At 44.0% G+C, this 21,623-nt stretch overlaps 2 protein-coding genes across 2 annotated transcripts in view; one reads left to right on the top strand and one right to left on the bottom strand.

Moving 5' to 3' along the window:
• Positions 1 to 13,874, bottom strand: part of LOC130082698 (GTPase IMAP family member 8-like) — a 39,147-nt gene extending 25,273 nt beyond the window's left edge. Inside the window, exons 1-2 of the mRNA XM_056247554.1 lie at positions 13,804 to 13,874; positions 11,455 to 12,026 (exon numbers count right to left, since the gene is read on the bottom strand). Coding sequence (XP_056103529.1) covers positions 11,455 to 12,026; positions 13,804 to 13,819 — 588 coding nt within the window. The 5' untranslated portion in view covers positions 13,820 to 13,874. The remainder of the gene's footprint in view (positions 1 to 11,454; positions 12,027 to 13,803) is intronic.
• A 4,278-nt stretch (positions 13,875 to 18,152) lies between these two features.
• Positions 18,153 to 20,203, top strand: LOC130082697 (uncharacterized). The gene is made up of 2 exons (XM_056247553.1): positions 18,153 to 18,532; positions 18,731 to 20,203. Exons 1-2 carry the CDS (start codon positions 18,365 to 18,367, stop codon positions 20,201 to 20,203), a joined length of 1,641 nt encoding a protein of 546 aa, XP_056103528.1. The 5' UTR covers positions 18,153 to 18,364.
• Positions 20,204 to 21,623: the final 1,420 nt, after the last annotated feature.

The raw sequence follows: 21,623 nt of genomic DNA, 5'->3' as shown, positions 1-21,623 counted from the left end.
GTGAAAACGTTTGTAGTCTAACATTACATGTTAATGTATGAAATGAGTGACTTTGCACGCGAGTATATATTTGAATTATTAAGCGAGTGTGCTTCCATCGAATGTATCAAGTGTCAAGTGTTTATAGTAGTCAGAGTATTTATTGTGTTTTTCGAAATATATATGACCATGACATTGGCACGTATACATTAAGAGGACAATTCGGACGGCACTCTCCCCCTCGGATAAATTCGTAGGCCTACTTTATTAACGAGTTGTCACGTAGCTTATACTTGAGTATTTTTTAAGTAGGCCTAAATGTAGTATTATATGCAGGCTATGAGTTTTCGGATAAAAAAAAAAAGTACTTTACGTATTTACAAATTCCCAATATTCTCTATGGATCGCGGGAAAGGGGGGCGGCCAGGCCTTGGGCGCGGGTTAGCCAACTATTGGTAACGTTAACATACAAATATTAAATTCGAAAACACATTGGCTACAGCTCCGTGTGCACGATTTATCATTAAATAATGGCGATCTTGATTCAAACACAATATTATTCCTAAATGACAGTGACAACCCTGTCTATTAAACCTTCAAAATTATTATCAAAATGAGTAAATACCCTTTAAATAAAAGTTTAGCTTCAAATAAAGATTGTAGATCTTTATTTACTGTTTGGCTATTCCAGTAGTGACTGTTGAAATGTTTTTGAAGAGATCTTCATTAATTAACTTCTGTTTTGTTTAAATTAATAGATATTATTTAATAGACTCATTTTTATATTTATCGGCATTTAATAATGGACTAATTTGTAACATTTAATTATTTTTTTCTTTTTAGATAGATTTTTGATCACCAGAAAAAAATAAATGATATATATGTAGCGCCCCCTACCTGTCTTTCTTGTAATTAAGTAGGACAGTGCTCCAGATTCATTAACTAAATGCCTACAGATGTTGAAGTTAGGCCCCTCTGGTGTCACTAAATGAATTAATTCTCTTTTAGAAAATTAGAATAATAATCTATACTTTACTTTTACGAGTTACTCAGAATTAAATCTCTATGCGCCTTAACTGATGAAGTCAACAAACACTTCTGAAAGAATAACACACTGGTAAAAGTACAAAACAAATAAAGGATTTAATTAGAATAGAATTATCAAATGTTAACTGGCTCAAACAATGAGTTTCAGAATGTGAAGTGTTCCCACAATCACATACACACTAAATGAGACACAATTGAATCCCCGAAGGACAATATCTCAGATGCCAGACCTACTGAAATTAGTATACCGGTCAAATAGAATCAGTATATATTAAACCAATGACCTCAATGGGATAAATGCATACAATAACTCACAAATTATACCAAATATACTCTGAATATAAACAATCACATTTTCAGTGCACTGAATAATACTAGATGAACCAATATTTAATGCGGTGGGCCCACACACACACACCAGTCATACACTCAAACCACCCCGTTGCAGGCCTGAATCGTGGCTCGTGTTCGTGGTGGCCGGGAAACTGACAAATGGCCCCTTCACTCTCCTGAGCACAAAACAAATCAAACCACGATACCTCAATTTCACGTGCAACCACACAGCACTTCCAGGAATCCTGTAGCAGGCCTCGCGCTGCTCCTCGTCCTCGCTCTCACCTCGTCAGCCGACGAAACGCACCTCCCACGCCGCCAGAGGAACCCCAAATAACGCGGGTATTTGGGGCGCTATCTGGTCCTCAAGGTCTCCCTCGTTGAAAAGGAAACAACGGCGATAACCGTCTTTAGTCTGGTAACTACTCGGTTACTATCGTAACCTCAGTTCCCTGAGAGAGGGAACGAGTATTGCGTAGCTATACGCAGTGGGGAAACTCCTTTTCCTCGATTTACTGAAACCTATATGTAAAACGCATTTGCAGCTGCACAGCCAGCACACTGAGCGTCTGGCACGCTCATAGGCTGTGCTGCCGCAACTGCACAACCAATGGCGCGGGCGACTCTGACCTGCAGCCAATGAGCTAGCTCAACGTCAGAGCCCGTCAAGGGGGTGTGGCTTAGCCTATAAAAGACCCCCGAATTCGCCATTATAGCAGGTTTAAACGACTGAAGCGACAACTTCACCAGTTACTAAATGCGGCCGGCTACGCAATACTCGTTCCCTCTCTCAGGGAACTGAGGTTACGATAGTAACCGAGTAGTTCCCTTTCGAACGGTCACTTAGCATTGCGTAGCTATACGCAGTGGGGACGCCCTGTAAAACGCCGCACCCTTAGTAACTGGTTGCACTGCAACTCAGGCCCCCTGAGCTAACAGAACAAGCCAGAACCCAATAAATAAATATATATATAACAGACCAGACACTGTCAGGCCTGAATAATATATAAGAGTCAGTAACAACCAACAGAATATGCTAACAAACCCCGACACTGTCGGGATTATTAGTACAATTCATAACCGGCCTAAGCGGGTTTTATATATGTATGTATGTGATTATGCACAGTAATTTTTTGTAGACAAGACCAGACAGCATCGAGTCTTAATCATACTGAAAGAACCTTCGCCTGCAGGGAAGGCACCTCCATATTATAGAACTTCATAAATGTGGAAGGCGAGGACCAGCCGGCCGCATCACAAATATCTTGAATGGGAAACCCAGATGACCACGCCCATGACGAGGCCATGCCTCTAGTCGAATGGGCCCTGACACCTATAGGGCAAACCTGACCCACTGAAGTATAAGCCATAGAAATGGCATCCACTTTGGGCTGCAACAACTAATCGATAAAATCGATAATAATCGATTATGAAAATCGTTGTCAACGAATGTCATTATCGATTAGTTGGTCTGCTTACGTCACGGGGAGGGTTTACTGGTGATTGGTTGAAACAGGCCAATCAGGATGCTCTCTGTCTTACACGCGCTTCATGAGGCACACACGCACACACGCAAGGCCTCTCTCCCTCCGCTGCTCTGCCGCACGCGCGCGCTACACGGTTTGGAGCACAGTCTCTTCTGTCTCGCATGCGCGCTCAAATCCCGGGAGTTTGAACTAATTTGCGGGCATCAGGGAGCCGCATAAGCCGCTATCAATATGCGGGTGACTCCCAGAACTTCCGGGAGACTTGGGATGTCTGTATTTTGTCTCGAGCATCAGGTTGCGCAATCAGTTCGCAAGCAAGCGATGGATTAAAATAGCGCTACCGCAGAAATAGGTTAAATTAAAACGGTCTTTACAAAGCAAAGCACTAAATATAAAGGCAGTTAATAACAGCAGCAGTAAAAGATTGTTTTAGTCACTGTACTCAGTGGTTTTCAGCGAATGCTTGTGCACTAATGCATCATTTTTCCTGTCTTTTTAATCAAGCCTGTTAACTTGCTGCGTACTTCCATTCCGTTCTCTATTTATAGCATTTGTCTAAGTTTGAATTGTTTTTCAAACGCGATCTACTGCAGCTCTACGTTCACACGCTTGTTTTCAGTCTTTCTATATTTATTTTATCAATGTATCCTTATAATTCAATTAATTTTAAATAAAAATTAAATGAATTATATATTTTAGATGTTTTTAGTTTATATCTTCACATCTGAACAACATGTCTGTGTAAATTTGTTTTAACAAAAATTATGTTAAAACAATATGTTGGATATAAATGTTTTTTTTTTTTTTTACATTAATCATGGTTGTCAACTTGCCATCAGCAATTATCATTAAAAACAATGCAAATATTGATAATAATAAACTCAATGTGTGGCTTTGGCACTTTTAAAGTACACTTTTACACATAAATATCCTAATTTAGGGTTTTAGGTAACACTTTATTTTACGGTGTCCTTGTTACATATGTTACATGTACTTACTGTAGTAATAACAGTAAATTATGCATAATTACATGCAACTAACCCTCAACCAAATCCTAATCATACCCTATTCCTATAGTAAGTACATGTAGTTCCTTAATATTACTCTGTACTTAAATATATAATTACACTGTAACAAGGACACCTTAAAATAAAGTGTAACCGGGTTTTATTTAGTCAATAAACAAAAAAATCAAAGTGAAAATTTTATCCGATTAATCGATTAATCGAAAAAATAATCGTCCGATTAATCGATTATCAAAATAATCGTTAGTTGCAGCCCTACATCCACTATCCATCTAGACAGTCTTTGCTTGGTAACTGGACCACCCTTAGATCGGCCACCAAAGCAGACAAACAGCTGTTCTGACTGTCTAAAAGACGCAGAACGCTCCAGATAGACTCTCAGCGCCCTAACAGGGCAGAGAAGATTAACCTCCCCATCCTCAGCAGAAGGGGGAAGGGCTAATAGCGTGATAACTTGCGCTCTAAACGGCGTTGAGAGCACCTTGGGTATGTAACCATGCCTGGGTTTGAGAATGACTCTGGAGTCATCCGCTCCAAACTCCAAACATGCCGGACTCACAGAAAGGGCCTGCAGATCTCCCACTCGCTTGATAGATGCCAATGCCAACAGGAGAGCAGTCTTAAGCGAGAGTGGTTTTAGATCCACCGACCGGAGCGGTTCAAAAGGCGGCCCCTTCAGGGCCCTGAGGACCGTGGAGAGGTCCCAGGGAGGTACTGATGGGGGCCTGGAGGGGTTAATTCTCCTAGCGCCCTTCAGAAATCTTACCACCAGGTCATTTCTTCCCAGTGATTGACCAGCCCCCAACGCATGATGCGCTGCGATGGCTGCCACATAAACTTTGAGCGTGGACGGGGTGCGGCCCGCGTCCAGTAGCTCCTGCAGGAAGGAGAGTACCACCGATACCTCACATGACTCTGGGTCAACTCGATTTTTCGAGCACCAGCTGGAAAAACCCGACCACTTCAAAGCATAAAGACGCCTAGTAGACGGGGCCCTTGCTTCAGAGACAGTGCTTAAGACCTTGTCAGGAAGGCCCCCGGGTACCCGTTTAGGGGCCACACATGGAGGGCCCATAAATCGGGTCCGGGGTGCCATATCGTCCCTTTGGCCTGTGTGAGGAGGTCCCTCCTCATTGGAACGGGCCAGGGGACCGTGTCTGACAGCTGAACCAGCTCCGGAAACCATGGTCTGGATTTCCAGAGAGGAGCCACCAGAAGGACTGGGCATCGGCTCTCCCTGACCCGTTCGATGACTTGTGGGACCATCGAGATGGGGGGGAAAGCATAAAGGGGGCGGTTGGGCCAGGGATGGGCCAGCACGTCCCTGTTCTTCGAGAAAAACACCCTGCAGTGGGTGTTGGCTCTCAAGGCGAAAAGGTCGATTTCGGCCTCGCCGAATCTCTCCCATATCAGACTGACCGTCTGAGGGTTCAGAGACCACTCGCTTAGGGGAGTGTTGCCCCGTGAGAGCATATCCGCGCCCAGATTTTGGACGCCCGGGATGTGCGCTGCTCTCAGGGAGCTCAGGTTGGCCTGTGCCCATAGGAGGAGGTCCCTCGCCATAGCATGCAGGTTGCACGACCTGATGCCACCCTGGCGATTTATGTAGGCCACCACTGACATGTTGTCCGTACGGACCAGGACATGGTGACCCCTGAGGTTTAACAGAAATGCTTTCAGGGCCAAACCAACTGCTTTCATTTCCAGACAGTTGATATGTAAGCTCTGCTCCGTGCTCGACCAGAGGCCGGAGGCAGGCCTGCCCTCGTGCAGCGCTCCCCAACCCAGGTTGGATGCGTCTGTAAAAACCACCTTCCTCCTGGAAACTACCCCCATGGTCACCCCCTCGCGGTACCAGTCCTGAGCCCGCCAGGGAATCAGTGTTCTTAAACACCCGTGATTCACCATAATGCGCAGGCTGCCTGACTGCCATGCATGGGTTGGCACACGGCGTTTCAGCCAGTGCTGCAGCGGGCGCATGCGCAGTAATCCCATGTGGAGTACTGATGATGCGGCTGCCATTAGACCAAGCAGTTTCTGAAACCTCTTCAGAGGCGCGCGCTCGCACGCCCTGAATGCGGCTGCCAGTGTCTGCACAGATAGCGCGCGCTCTTGAGTGAGCCGCGCTTTCATTGTCACCGAGTCCAAAACCGTGCCCAGAAAGACCACAGTCTGGCTGGGGTTCAGTTCGCTTTTGGCAACATTGATTGTGAGACCCAGGCATTTTAAATGGCCGAGAATCAAATCCCTGTGAATTATTAGTTCGTCTCTCGACTGCGCTAGCACCAGCCAGTCGTCGAGATAATTCAGCACACGCACTCCCTGGCTTTTTAGCGGGGAGAGCGCTGCATCCATACATTTCGTGAATGTACGGGGTGCCAGACACAGACCGAACGGCAGAACGGTGTATTGATATGCCCTCCCCTCGAAGGCGAATCTCAAGAATGGCCTGTGACGAGGGTCGATCTGAATATGAAAGTATGCATCTTTCAGATCCATTGAAACAAACCAATCCCCCGGGCGAACTTGCGCGAGAATTTGTTTGAGTGTTAACATTCTGAAAGGCCGTCTCATGAGAGCCCTGTTCAAACGTCTCAGATCTAGTATGGGTCTGAGCCCGCCGTCTTTCTTTGGAATTAGAAAATAGCGGCTGTAAAACCCCGAATACATTAGCGCGGGAGGGACTGACTCTGTCGCTCCTTTTGCTAATAAATTCTGAACTTCGGTGCGAAGCACGTGACCCACGCCGCTTCTCACCGATGTCTCGATAACCACCTGGAATTTCGGGGGTCTGCGAGCGAATTGGAGCGAGTAGCCTCGCTTTATAGTGTTTATGACCCAACTCGACACACCAGGGATGGCTTGCCAGGCCAACGCCCGTGTGGCTAGGGCTTGACACACTGAATGGGGGGGACCGCCTAACATAGGGGGACCTGATACCCTTACACTGTGATTTGTGCACATACTGAGTGTTTGACTGATTATACCGGCTTTTGCCCGGGGGGATTTCAGTCTTACAACAGGGCGGGGGCCGCTTAGTGAAGGGGGACCGTGAACCTGTGTGATGTGATTGTGAAACATACTCTTTTTGTGCTTTATTTGGGTCGCCGTGAAAACGGCGTTTGTTTGCAAAGACGCGCTCACTGCTGCGGGCCTGTTTACAATAATAAAATCCCCAGCCGCCTGAACTGAACAGGGAGCTGTGGGAAGTTTTGCCGGTTTTTTCGAGGGTGGTCCGGCTAGCGCGAGACACGAGCCCTCTCTGTTTCCTCTCCGTGCTAGGACGACTTCGGAGGCACCTGGTCGGCCGCGGCGCTGGGTCGAGGGCCTTGACGCCTGGGGAGCGGGTAGCGCTTCGCGGGCCTTGGCTGGCGTTGGCTATCAGCCGCAGGGCGGGGCTGAGAGGCCTGTTTCACCGGCTTGGCTGGATGAGGCGAAGGCGGCGGCTTGGGCTTGCTGGTCGCGGAGCTCGAACGTTTCGGCAAGAAGTGTCGCATGGCCTGGGACGCTTTCTGTGCCTCTGTGTACCTCTCCGAGAATCCTTTCACCGCCGGGCCGAAGAGCCCGGAGCTGGACACCGGGGCGTCGAGAAACCTCGTTCTGTCGGCGTCCTTAATCTCGGTGAGGTTAAGCCAAAGTTGGCGCTCGAGCACGACCAAGCTCGCCATGTTTCTTCCGATGGCCTGTGCTGTAGCCTTAGTAGCACGCAGCGCTAAGTCTGTAGCACTCCTCAGGTCTCGAAAGGTCTCCGGGTCCGGGCCAGTCTCGTCCATGGACCGGAGGAGTTTGGCCTGGTAGACCTGCAACACGGCCATCGTGTGCAGGGCCGATGCAGCCTGACCGGAGGCGGAGTACGCGCGTCCAGCGAGGGCTGAGGTGTTTCGGCAGGGTTTGTTGGGATGAGCGGCTCTAGCTCGCCAGCTAGCTGCAGTGCTCGGGCAAAGATGAGCTGCCACGGCCTCTTCGAGGGGCGGCAAAGACTCATAACCCTTTTCCGCTGCGCCATCCACGGAGGAGAGCGTCGCGGAAACTGCAGATCCCACACGTGCTGAGTATGGAGCGCGCCAGGCCTTGGTTAGCTCCTCGTGGACCTCGGGGAAAAATGGCGCCGGTTTGTGACGCGGGGCCTGCTGGCGCCCCTCCAGAAACCATCCATCCAGCCGAATACGAGGCGGCTCCTCGGGCGAGGCCCACTCTAGCTCGAGGTCCGCGACGGCCTTCGTCACGATCCGAAGCATTTCGGCGTCGGAGTTTGTCCTGGTCGCTAATCCACTGGCCACAGATTGAGAAGCGGAGACGGGGTCGAGAGAGCCCGGCCATTCGTCCTCAGAAGCGGCGATGGATATGCTGTCGTCGCGCTCGAGAGATCCGCCGAAGGAGACGAGGCCCGCCACGTGTGGGGGGGGGGGGGGCGCTGGTCTCCTGTGAACAGGACCAGTGAAGGCGTTTGAGTCGGAGAAAGTGAAGCACGCGGGGACGCGGCCGGCGTGCGTTCACCAATCTCCATACCCTCCGGTTGCCGTTGGCTGCGACGCTTCTTCTTCCTCGGAATGGAAAGCGTGGTTGAAGCGGCATCGCCGTCTCGAGAGAGAGCTAGCCGATTGCGCAGCACGGAGATAGGCATGCAGTCGCAGGCCGCACATCCGCCGACAGAGAGTGCATTCTCCGCGTGGTCGACACCCAAGCAGGAAACGCAGCTCTCGTGTTGGTCTGCCTCGTGCAGACGGCCTCCGCACGTGGCGCAGGATGAACGAGGCATTCTGAAACAAACACAATAATAGAAAGGATATAGGATGTCGCCGGATAGCCACAGGTGAGACGGCGTCAGGAGACGACGGCTTGCAGGCGAAGTCTGCTGAAGAGAAGCTCGCTCAGGCTGAAAGGCTTGTTCGACGGCGAATTCACAGTAAAAGGCTCAGGGACATGTATACTGTCGCTGAAGGAGTAAAATCTGCTATAATGGCGAATTCGGGGGTCTTTTATAGGCTAAGCCACACCCCCTTGACGGGCTCTGACGTTGAGCTAGCTCATTGGCTGCAGGTCAGAGTCGCCCGCGCCATTGGTTGTGCAGTTGCGGCAGCACAGCCTATGAGCGTGCCAGACGCTCAGTGTGCTGGCTGTGCAGCTGCAAATGCGTTTTACATATAGGTTTCAGTAAATCGAGGAAAAGGAGTTTCCCCACTGCGTATAGCTACGCAATACGAAGTGACCGTTCGAAAGGGAACTGTTGTTTTAGCTTAAACGTTCAGATGCGCGGATATGCGCATTGATAATTAATCTAAACAGTCTGTATTCGCGCCTGCACGGCAGATTAACAACACTGGAACATAGCTGCCAACTCTCACGCATTGGCCGTGAGACACCCGCATTTGATTGGTTTCACACGCTCACACGCCACACTCCCGATTTCTCACGCTGAAGTGTCAACCCGGGCGGTCAAATGCCTGGAAGATGAGTTTATCTATATATCTACCTGTTGAGCCACTCGTGATCGACTAGTTATACCGCAAATTCGTTAAAAATCTCCCGTTATCTAGAGCGAGCGTGCATGCGAGACAGAGATTGTGCTCCAAAACGCGTATAGCGAGCGAGAGACCTTGCGCGAGCGAGACCCCCTCCACCCCCCCCCCCCCCCCGGTCAACAAATCTCACTCGTCTCTACGATTTGTTTATTAATTAAACAAATACAAGCTAATAAATTGAAGTAACTTATTAACAACACAGTTATAACATACTGGGTTACATATATATACACACACACTACCAGTAAGATTGTTTAATGTTTTTAAAAGAAGTCTCTTTTGCCCACCAAGCCTTCATTTATTTGATCCAAAATACAGCAAAAACTGTACTGTGTCTTTTTACAATTTAAAACAACTGTTTTCTACTTGAATATATTTTAAGATGCAATTTCAAAGTTTTGGGTCAATTAGAACTTTTTTTTTTTTTTTAAATAAATTAATACTTTTATTCAGCAAGTATGCAATAAATTGATAAAACGTGACAGTATAGACATTTAAATAAACAACTTGTATAATGGCAATTAATTAATTTAACCAAATTAGATGTAAGAGGCTGTATGTCACAGTCGTCTTCTGCACCATCCTGTCTTCGTCTTCACTACACTTCCCAGTATCCTCCTTGTCTCCACACCGGAACTCACTCCCTCATTACCCACCTGTTCATCGTCATCGTCATCTGTGTCACCTGTCCTCACCTCGTTAGTGTTCATCAGTGTTTGTATTTAGTTCCTTCAGTTCAGTAAGTCCTTGTCGGTTCTCGTTTATGTCAAGTGTGTGTATGTGCTCCCGAGTTTTGTTTAATAAATCCTGTTTCTAGTTATTCCTCGTGCTTCCCGGATACCACACCCGTAACACTGTAAGAGATTTATTTTATTTTAAAATATAAAGGTACATTTCTTTCTCATTCAGTGTTTCAATGCAATGTATTTTCAATGCAATGTAATTTTTGCAACAACCTGAACAATAACAAGTGATGTTGCAAGTAAATGCAGATTTGCTGGGGTTTTTTAGGATACTCATGGGAACGAAGAGGAACTGGAACATCTCACATTGAGGATCATCACGAAAGGTGGCTCAGCAGATGATCCTTTACAGACTGGGGTAACGCTGGAAGGCATAGAGGTGATGACGGGGTTGTCAGGTGTTGCGAAGGCTTGTGTTTATCTACTTGGCCTAATTTATGCAATCAATCTGAGTTACCCCAAAGAGCTCAGATACTCGTTTTAATTTCTTCAGAAGATTCTACTGGAACTAGACAGTGGCAAACTTTCTCCAAAGGTTTACTCTCTGAAGAACAAGCTTCTTTGTTGAAACAATAGATATTGATGGTGTTGTTCTGACCATTACGACTCAAAATATCTTCACAAGACCTGTTTAGCCAAACGCATCTGGTTTTAGTACAGTTTTAGTTTGCAAAGGTTTGATTATAGTCTTGTTTTATTCTCAGGTTGTTTGTTGCATGTTCCAAAAGTGAATGTTGGAAAAATTAATATTTAGAGAAGTGTTGCAAAGAGTGAAAGATCAAGGAAGTTTTGTGAAACCTTTGTAAAGATTGCAATCTCTCTTACAAAAAAAGGAAAGAAAGAAAATACTTTGGTTTTATGCTAGTTTTATTCTTAAAGGCCGGGTTAGTTCACCCAAAAATGAAAATTATGTCAGTAATGACTCACCCTCATGTTGTCCAACACCGTAAGACCTCCGTTCATCTTTGTAACACAAATTAAGATATTTTTATTAAATCTGAGAGCTGGATCACTCCTCCATAGGCTTCTAAGGGATCGAAACTGGCCGGCCCAAAAGTTATTAAAGACCTCGTTAAAATGGTCCGAGTGACTACAGTGGCTCAACCTTACGTTTATCAAGCGACAATACTTTCTATGCGCAAAAAAACAAACAAAAATGACGACTTCATTCAACTAATCATTTCCTTCTCGGTTCGGCCGTGATATTTCACGTAGTGAATTTACGCAAAGCAACTATCAATATGATAACGCTCAAAACATGCGTAGTGTTTAACAGATTCATTCTGTCCTTCCCAGTCATTTCTGTTTGAGTTGTGTAAAACATCTCAGGTGTGTAATGCCTCATTCCATGCTGCCTCCTCAATGCATTCATCTTTTGCAGCAGTTCTGTAACCTGCTGTTGATTGTTTCTATCTTCATTGTTGAATGAGTGATATCTGCCACCACAACTTTCAACTATTCTCGGTAAATTGTGGCTTTCCGTGATGTACGCCTCCAAAGATTTACCCTTCAGCAGATCAGTATGAGTAAACAGAATGATTGTACGAAGCAAAGCCTCTTTTCCGAAGTTCTCCTGGATCCATTGCACTGAGTTCTTCTCCTCTTGTGTGAATCTCACTCCCAGTTTGAACACCAGCAGGAACACATGAGGACCAGGAGCAGACATCTCTACACACATCTCTATTTCAGCCTTCACTTGCTCTTCTGTGATAGACGTATTGAACAGTCCTGGAGTGTCGATTACAGTAATGGTCTTCCCATCCAAAACTCTTCCCTGTCTCTCACACATTTTACTGGCCTCTTTAAATGCATTCCTGCCCAGGATGGTGTTTCCAGTTGTGCTTTTTCCTACTCCAGTTTCACCCAGGAGCAAAATCCTTAGATCACCTGCTAAAAAGAATTATAAACATTTTTAAAAATAAAAAATCATAATAAATTACATATTTTTATATTTCAAGGCAAACCATCCTCTCAATCCTCTCTGGACACATGTATTAACACGGTTTACTGTGAAATCAATCATAAAGGTTACCCAGGTTGTTCAAAACACAGACACTTTTATTCATTTTTAAAATTTGCTTTGAGGTAGTCTCTTTTGGTGTGTGCCTTTTTAGGTTTCCATATAATCATAAAGTCTCTTTTCTTTCTTCCAGACTCCCAGTCATTTTCTCTCAGTTTGCAAAGCTATGATTTGTCATTAGATGTGTTAAAGAGTTGTGCTAAAAACTTTGTTTTTATCTTACAAATTCAGTTTGTAACAGTCACATATATAATCATTTCAATATCCTGTATGTGTTTACAAATTGTCTGCAAATTAGGGGTTGGTGCTGATTTCCCTCACACTTTGTGTGCTTGCTAAAGTGTAAATAACTGTTTAATATGTTATTTATTTTTATTCTGCATGTATTAAATATTTATGTTGAAATAAAGTATAATTAAGATAATTAAGAAAAAATCATTTAAAAAGAAAATATTATATTTAAATGTTTAAAGGGGTCATATAATGCCATTTTTGTACAAGCTAATATGATTCTTTAGGGTCTCAAATTAAAAGTTTGTAATATACTTTAATTAAAAATTCTCATTAGTATTGTAAGAAAACACTTATTTTACCTGGTCAAAAACAGCTCTGTTTTCAGCACGCCGTTTCAGTGCATATGCCTTTAAATGATAATGAGCTTTGCTCACCCCGCCTCTCTGTTCTGCGCTTCACCGTTTGTAACACAATAACCATAACACGTTGTTCAGTATAAACGTGGGATTATGAATTATATTGAGGACGTCATACATAGAAAACATGCCATAATGTACCCTGAGTGTAAACCTGAGACGCATTCATTGTGAAGTGTGCAGCTAGCGATTTGCAAAGATTAATATATTAATATAAAGTTTAATAAAATGTTACACTCACTTCCGTTCTTCTGGAGATTCAGCAGGAACACGAATATCTGGTACCGATCCTTTCTTCAGGAGCAGCTTCTTAGCAAAACCAGCTTTATACTGACCCTAGTTTATAAAGCAGTCTGGTGAGAAATGATTCGCACAAATATGAAAGCATTGACGTTGCTCGTGGGGAATATTCCCTTCGAAAACAAACTCAGCCACTGCGTCTTCGGTGGTTCGGATTTAGGAACATTAAAATGACTGTGTTCGTTATTACACCCAAGAACAGAACACCACAATCGCTTAGACGCCATTCTGCTCATAGACAGTGCTCCGGCATATCAACAATGACCGCGCCGGTCCGCGCAGACTATGATTGACAGCTCTCACGAGCGAGGGCGGGTCTGTGTTGAATCGCTGCTGTCAATCAACAATCGCGGGAGGGGCTTCCGAGCGTGTGACGTCACGGCTCGATTTGAGGCAGGGGAAAACATATAAGGAGATTAAAACAAAAACACTGGATGGATTTTTATCATTATATGATGGCTGTGTACAGACACTGCCAACAAACATTTCAGTACAATCAACTTGTAAAAGTGCATGTACCATTATATGACCCCTTTAAAAAACACCTACTTTGGCTTAAAGACATTATTCTGATAGAAAGTGCTATAATTTCAGTAAAAGTCGCTATTAATTACTTTGTGTCTTCTAGTTTTATAAAAGAAAAATCTTATCTGCCTGATCTCAAAAGTATATATATAAAAAAAAAAATTTTACTGACCTTGACCTGAAGTCATTTTTATTGTGTGGAATTCCCTGCGTTGTTTCACTCAGGTGTTCTCTCTCTGAACGCCGGAGCTCTTTGTTGTGATAGTGAAAGTCCTCTAGTTGAAATAGTCATTGCAATCATGTGACTCATCTCTCAGGTCTTTGTAAACTCACAACTGCCACTTGAGGACACTATATACCAGCACGGAGCAAAAGAGATCTGAGATCTTGTAAGTTAATTGTAGTTACTTGAATGTTAATATTGTGTTTCTCATTTGCTCCTGTGTAGTTATTCATTAATGATTGAACAGTATTCTAAAGTGTTACCACTTACCTTATTTCAGAAATAAATGTTAATTTGCTAAATAAATTCTGTTTTCTATTTTCAATGGTAAGATTTCTTTCTAAAGTGCTTTTGTAAGAGGTATAGTTAAAATAAAATCCTGCCATCTACTAATGGTTATGTTGTTCCACACCCGTACGTCTTACTTTTGTAAAGAAAAAGGCGTGGGCGCCTCTGACGTGCGACCAATGAGCCAACTCTACGTCATTACACGTCAGAGCCTGTCAAGGGGGCGCCAAGTCCCCGAATTTGCCATTATAGCAGTTCATGTTGAACTTCACAAGTGCAAAAACAGGCGATTATCGCCAAATACAGGCTTATGTCCGCTTGGAGCCACACAGTCCAGCCGTAAGCCTGATTCTGCAGAGTGTGCCTGCACCTGTATAAATTGCTCTGTCCGTTTAACTAGATGATTCGTCTGCCGCTGTCTTCTTGGGCGCTGCCCGTCTGAAGGAAGGATTCACCCTTGTCCCAGCGCTGTCCGCTTGGAGCCACACAGTCCAGCCGTAAGCCTGATTCTGCAGCGGAGTGTGCCTGCACCTGTATAATTTGCTCTGTCTGTTCAACTGGACGATTCTTCTGTGCTGAGCATATTCGGAACGACCAACGGTCTAGGAACATACCGACCTATCTACCCACCTGTCTTCCAGTGAGGCCCCTCCGCCTGCTCGCCTTCTTGAGAGGTATACGTACCTGCTACTCACCTGTCCGGTGGAAGAGTCTCCTAGTCCTCAGTCCCGGTCCTGCCCTGCCCGGGTATCTGTCCGTCTGCATCGTAGCTAAGAAGTTCTACTTACCCCGACACGTACCTGCTGCTGGAACGGCAGACGAATCCCTCGCCTCCCAGGGTCCAAAGCGGTTTCCCCCTTCCTGGACAGAGACACAGACTCACGTCAAGACTTTTAATTTCCTTTTACTATTTAATAAAGATTGTTCATTTTTAATTCTACTTGTCTGTCTGGTCTCTGGTACGCTCCTCAGAGTGGTCCTGGGTTTGAGGGGTGGGTGCAGTCTGGTTTGGCCCCCCCGACCTGTGACAATATACTTTAATTAAAAATTCTCATTAGTATTGTAAGAAAACACTTATTTTACCTGGTCAAAAACAGCTCTGTTTTCAGCACGCCGTTTCAGTGCATATGCCTTTAAATGATAATGAGCTTTGCTGACTCCGCCTCTCTGTTCTGTGCGTACACCGTTTGTAACACAATAACACAATACCATAACGCGTTGTTCAGTATAAACGTGGGATTATGAATTATATTGAGAACGTCGTACATAGAAAACATGCCGTAATGTACCCTGAGTGTAAACCTTAGACGCATTCATCGTGAAGCGTGCAGCTAGCGATTTGCAAAGATTAATATAAAGATTAATAAAACGTTACACTCACTTTAGTTCTTCTGAAGGTTCAGTAGGAACACGAATAGGTTCCGATCCTTTATTCAGGTGCAGCTTCTTAGCAAATCCAGCTCATACTGATCCTCGTTTTTAAAGCAGTCTGGTGAGAAATGATTCGCGCAAACATGAGAGCATTGACGTTGCTCGTGGGGAATATTCCCTTCGAAAACAAACTCAGCCACTGCGTCTTCGGTGGTTCGGATTTAGGAACATTAAAATGACTGTGTTCGTTATTACACCCAAGAACAGAACACCACAATCGCTTAGACGCCATTCTGCTCATAGACAGTGCTCCAGCATATCAACAATGACCGCGCCGGTCCGCGCGGACTATGATTGACAGGACGAGCGAGGGCGGGTCTGTGTTGAATCGCTGCTGTCAATCAACAATCGTGGGAGGGGCTTCCGAGCGTGTGACGTCACAGGCTCGAACGGCTGGATTTGAGGCAGGGGAAAACATATAAGGAGGTTAAAACAAAAACACTGGATGGATTTTTATCATTTTATGATGTTTGTGTACAGGCACTGCCAACACACATTTCAGTACAATCAACTTGTAAAAGTGCATGTACCATTATATGACCCCTTTAAACTGTGTTCAGAAGATGAACGGACGTCTTACGGGCTTGGAACAACATGAGGGAGAGTCATTAATGACATCATTTTCATTTTATCCCACATCAGGAGCTCCGTTTCTGCTGGACAGGGTAAATCCAGTTCGGTTTTTCTAAATGGACTTTCATGTTCGCCTAACAAACACAAGGATATAATTAGTTGGAACTATGCAGTCAGCGCTAACTTTGTTGAATACAACATACAGGTTTCTAGCAGCTAGCTATCGATCTCTATTGTAAATGATCAAGCAAACTCACAGTAGGGCTACAGTTTGTGTGAATGATTGTTTTCACCCACTGTTTATGAATTTGAATGTTCATTTATAGCCTGTTGACAACTTTGACTAAATTTGTTTACGACGGAGCCGTTGTTTACGCTCACTGGGAAACGCGAAGCTAAAGTTATCTTGCTATTATTGAGTCCTTGTATGGGAGCTAAAGTTATAACCTCAGGTGGCGAAACATTTTTTATTGTGTTTTTCTGTTAATGTTTCTCTTTTTCTGCATTATATGAAAGCATTTATCTAACTTGGCGAAAAAGTGTTGTTTTGGGTCTATTCCTGGTTTCGGGGGAGAGGGGAGGGATCTTGAAGAGACACCACCCAAAGAGGAGAACAGGATTCTTCTAAGTTTTCAATCTTTCTCATAATACCAATGACTGCACAGAAATTAAGACCATTTTACCAATCACACTGAGACATTTAAAATGATACCAAACATGAAAAGGAAAAACAATAGATTCACAAGATACATAATATGTGATATATAGACATCCTCAGAGAACTTTTAGTGACTTGAATCAGGGGGAAGGGAAGGGAAGGGAAGGGAAGGGAAGGGAAGGGAAGGGAAGGGAAGGGAAGGGAAGGGAAGGGAAGGGAGGAGGGAGAGCGGGATGCAGATATGAACAAGGAGATAAGTTTGGCCAATGTCCTGTGCTCTTTCTTTGTGATCTTCTGTCCAGGGTACATCTTATTGCAGGATGAGTTTTATCTGAGCTTTGGTCTTAGCAGGAAAATCAAGTCTTGCACATTTTCCCCGGGGCCGCCTATTGAGGAACCCTGGTTTAGAATGTGTGTAAATCCACTTTGGAGACGTACGTTTGCTTATTGGAGCTCCCGTTAACTATAAATAATATTGTTTTTACCGCAAAATCATAAATATACTATACTGTTTTGCATCTTTACACTTAAAACAGTTTACGCTTCAGTAGTTCAACAAATGTGACAAGAAACCATGTTTTTGGTTTTTATTATTGACTTTTGTAAACACCACGGTGTTGTTCTCCACGGTGTTCGATTATGACATCCAGGGAAGCTGGGATAGAAAACTATCCATCGATGAGTGCTTCAGAATCTAGGCGGACACACTAGGCCATCCGGGGATTTCTCGCCTACTCTTTATGAATACTGAGGATTCGGATAAATTACTCTTTTCACGTACTGTTTTCTCCTATATAGCAGGAAACTAGGAATATTCCGACGCAACATTATATACGAACGTCTGAATCTCACAGGAAATAGTACACCACCCAGGTATTTCTCACATACTGTTTTATGAATACTAAGGACTCTGACTTACTATTTGTTCGCCTACTGTTTGTTTTTTTGCCTACTTTATAGTAGGGAAGAATGCGGTTTCAAATGCAGCCAAAGTCTTCTCTAGCAAAAAATATGGTCACAAGTAAATCCCAAATCATTGAGTTCTTGGTGTCACCAAGAAACACATATTTGAGAACAGAGTATGATTTGTCCAATGTTAGCAATTCAGGGCTTACAGCTTTCTGCATCTGGCTTTTCAGCAGATGCAGAAGTGAAACCGCATGTCTTAGAAAACAGAAGTGAAAATTGCAGACATTGCATTTATACTACTGAGCAACAGCAGAGTAAATGCCCATTTGTTTTATTTTAAATCCAAGTTTCTTTACATGTGACAGAGGTCAAATTAGTTCCATAAGTATGATGAAGCGAAGGTCCCATCATATTCCTCATTTCTTCTCATTAGTTATTTCAGTCACACCCACAACAACATCTCTGACTGTGCAGTTAAAGCAGCTGTGCTTCTGGTGTCTCTGCTCTATAACACGAGACCAGCGTCCAACCATGTTTGCTCTGGGTCTGCTCACCTGTGTTGTGCTGAGAGCATTCAGTGCTCAGGCATAGGTGGTCACAAGCTTTGATGAGTGTAAAGAGTTTTTTTACAAAGACACAGAACCAGGCGGAATGGATCAGAATGCCAAGAGAATCTGTCAGTATACGGCAAGCAGAGGCCCTTTTTACGCTACGCTGTACACGGTTCCTCACAGGATTCCTCTCTACAGCGCCTACAGATTTGACCCTGATTGCACGACCGACAGTGGAAGCTCAAACGCCTGGCATTTAGAGCCAAAGGTAAATATATGTGCTTCACTGTCTAACAAAATACTTTCATTAGCAGTTGAAGCTCTGCATTTCATAAAAATTACTCAGTTCTGTTCAGTTAGGTTAATTATTGGTCTCCATTCTGTTTTGTCATTTCAAATAATATATAAAGTATGTTAGATAGATGGTACTTTGCTGAAAGTTCTTACACAGTCATTTCTTCTGTAGATTTCCCAACCTCAATCCGGGATATATATGGTCCGTGAGAATCAAAATTATCAAAACACTTTGTCAAGTAATCAAGCCGTGAGCAGTGACTACAGTGACACCGGATATGATCGTGGACACCTGAACCCCAACAGCTTCCAATGCGGTGAAGGCCGTACGGCTACATTTACACTGACCAATGCAGCCCCTATGGATGCGTGTTTCAACCGTATCCACTGGAAGAATTGGGAGAGCACTCTGAAGAGTCTTTTATTGAGAAAACTTGCCAGCGATGGTTTTTGGGCAACAGCCTACATTGTCACAGGTACAGTACCTGATGCGAATCTACGAATACCACAAAGGGGAATCTCTGACGACCCTGAAAGGGTGACGGTGCCCTCTCACATCTGGACGGCTGTCTGTTATAAACACAACACTGATGACAGAAAGTCTTTCTCCTTTGGCTATATGGGCAAAAACCGGCCAGCAGAGCCTGGCATAAGCCTGATGAGTGTCTCCGACTTGAACAATCGGCTCAGCGGACTCTATAGTGGCTTCTCAGGAACAGTTCAGATGTTTGCTGATGCTTGTTTTGGTGACAATATTAAATTGAGCATGGTTCAGGAAGAGTTTAAGAAATTAATTAATATACAAGCGAACCAAGGAGTCCAGATGCCCTCAGATGTGCAGAACACGCTCGGTGCGCTGAAAAGGACCACCAGCACTGACAGCCTATCATCTAAAACCAATGTCAAGTTCAGGAAGGTGACCGCAGAATTAGGCTTTAATAACATGAGCGCTTATTCTACTGTGACAGAGGATCTGAAGATTTTTGCTAGAAGTGCTTGTCTTATAACTCATGTTGAATCACTATTAAGGACAAAAAGGGAGGTATCCGAGGGGTCCGATGCTGTTCAGTGCCTGTTGGTCCCAGAGAAGCAGAAGACTGCAGCTGATGGATCGCCTTGTTCACGCTTCAGTGACTATGTTTACAGCTGTTGGTGCTACATAGGAGATGAAACCAAGCTCTGCTGCTCCTCCCCCTGCCTCTACCGGGAGGAACGCAAGGGCTACTGGTGTTACTCAGGCCAGACGCTGATAGAGTGCTCACCGCGGTACTCGCTCATCACGGCTGAAGGAGAGAGATGCAAGGATGATCACCCCTGCGGCACATATGGCGCGGACTACTACTGGTGTTACAAGGTCTCTGGCAGCTGGGATTACTGCAGCCCTCCGCTGTGGAGCAGTAAAGCTGCAAACGGGAAGTACTGCCGCAGCAACCATGCCTGTGCTAATTATGGTTCGCGATATAGGTGGTGCTACACAGATGATGGCAGTAATGACGAATGCTGTACTTCTGATGACTGCTTCTCTGCTGTGAAGGACAAAACCTGCCGGTCTGATCACAAGTGTGGCTACTATGGTAAAGATTATCTGTGGTGCTACACAGATTATGAAGACAACTGGGAATACTGTTGCAAATCTTGTGGGTAGTTTGTTTGCACTATGTAGAATGATTGTGACTAAAGCAAGACTTGGCAAATTTGATTTAGATTGTACTTTGAGCTCTTACTAACCTACAAACTATCTAACATAAAAAATAAAAAAAAGACTCTCATGTGCTTGTGAAATTAACAAGTGCTTAAAATGTAACTCTTCCTGATGATTTGTATGCACAAACAAAAAGCTCAATAAAAAAGCATCTATGAATCTATAACACATGTGCAATTTTTTACACAAAGTTGTATACTTTGTTTTCAGTAAAAACAAATCTCTGACACTGACAGAACAACAGTATTTTCATGAACTGTGTCGATGCTCGTAGATATGAACACCCAGATCTCCCTGCTCACCAAACACACAGACATCTCCATGATAGATGTTGGATACTCAGCTACAGTGTTAATTCAAGTTCTAATTTCAAGTCAAGCCGCATTTATTTATATTACATTTTACACAATATTTTCACAATATCGGGTTGCTAAATATTAGATCCCTTTCTTCAAAAGCACTTATTGTAAATGATTTGATCACAGATCATAAACTGGATATGCTGTGTTTGACAGGGACCTGGCTAAAACCAGACAATTAGATTACTTTAAATGAGTCCACCCAATAAACTGCTAAATATAATGTGATATATTACATAATACATTTTCATATATGGGAATCTAGTGCTTATATTTTTTAAATATTATAGCAGGAGTCATGGGCGTAGGTTTGGTCTCAGCTTTGGTGGGGACATCCCATCTGACCCCCCCCCCCCCCCCCCCCCTACCCCCCCCCCCGATCATCTCATCTCATCTCATTATATTGTATCCTGACCCCCGATACACCATCCTGTATACTGTCAATAAAGAGCTAGTATAACTGTATAATCTCAAAAATGCACTCTCAAAAAATAAAAACCTGAGACTGTAATGCTGAACAACCAAACATTTTATTTAACATAAATTATTATGTATCTTCTATTCTATATCAAATTCTATTGATATATTCTATCCTCCTACCAGATATTGTTATTTGGATATTATCAAACAAATAATGATTCATTATATTTGAATAACCAACAGTGTTTACTTTTGCCTTTTTAACATTGCCAACATGTTTTTCCAGACATGTGTCTAGCAAGTAGGCTACACTCACAAATACATTACATAAACAGAATGTAGAAACGAAAAATGTCTGAGATGATCCACTGTTTATGACTGCAAGATTCTAAGTTAAGGTAGGCTAATTAACATTCAGTGACTTGCTAACGTCTATCATGATAGTGCGACTTCTATGAGACTGTGTTGGTCTATCCGTGCTGCACACCGCTAATTAATGCTCCTAACCTTGAAAGATTGCAGAAGCTAGGTTTAACTGTAACAATATCCTGGGTAACCAGAATCACCAGTTAAAACTATTTTCC

The sequence above is a fragment of the Rhinichthys klamathensis genome, unplaced genomic scaffold, assembly GCF_029890125.1.
Source record: "Rhinichthys klamathensis goyatoka isolate OS25496 unplaced genomic scaffold, OSU_Roscu_1.1 h1tg000049l_1, whole genome shotgun sequence".
Lineage (NCBI taxonomy): Eukaryota > Metazoa > Chordata > Actinopteri > Cypriniformes > Leuciscidae > Rhinichthys > Rhinichthys klamathensis.
The sequence above is the reverse complement of the archived record's forward strand: the minus strand, read 5'-3'. Positions and strand labels throughout refer to the sequence as shown.

Coding starts and splice junctions, on each gene's coding strand:
- LOC130082697 (XM_056247553.1), top strand. CDS start 18,365: ATGGATCAGAATGCCAAGAGAATCTGTCAGTATACGGCAAGCAGAGGC. Junction 18,533..18,730: donor CCTGGCATTTAGAGCCAAAG/GTAAATATATGT, acceptor TTTCTTCTGTAG/ATTTCCCAACCTCAATCCGG.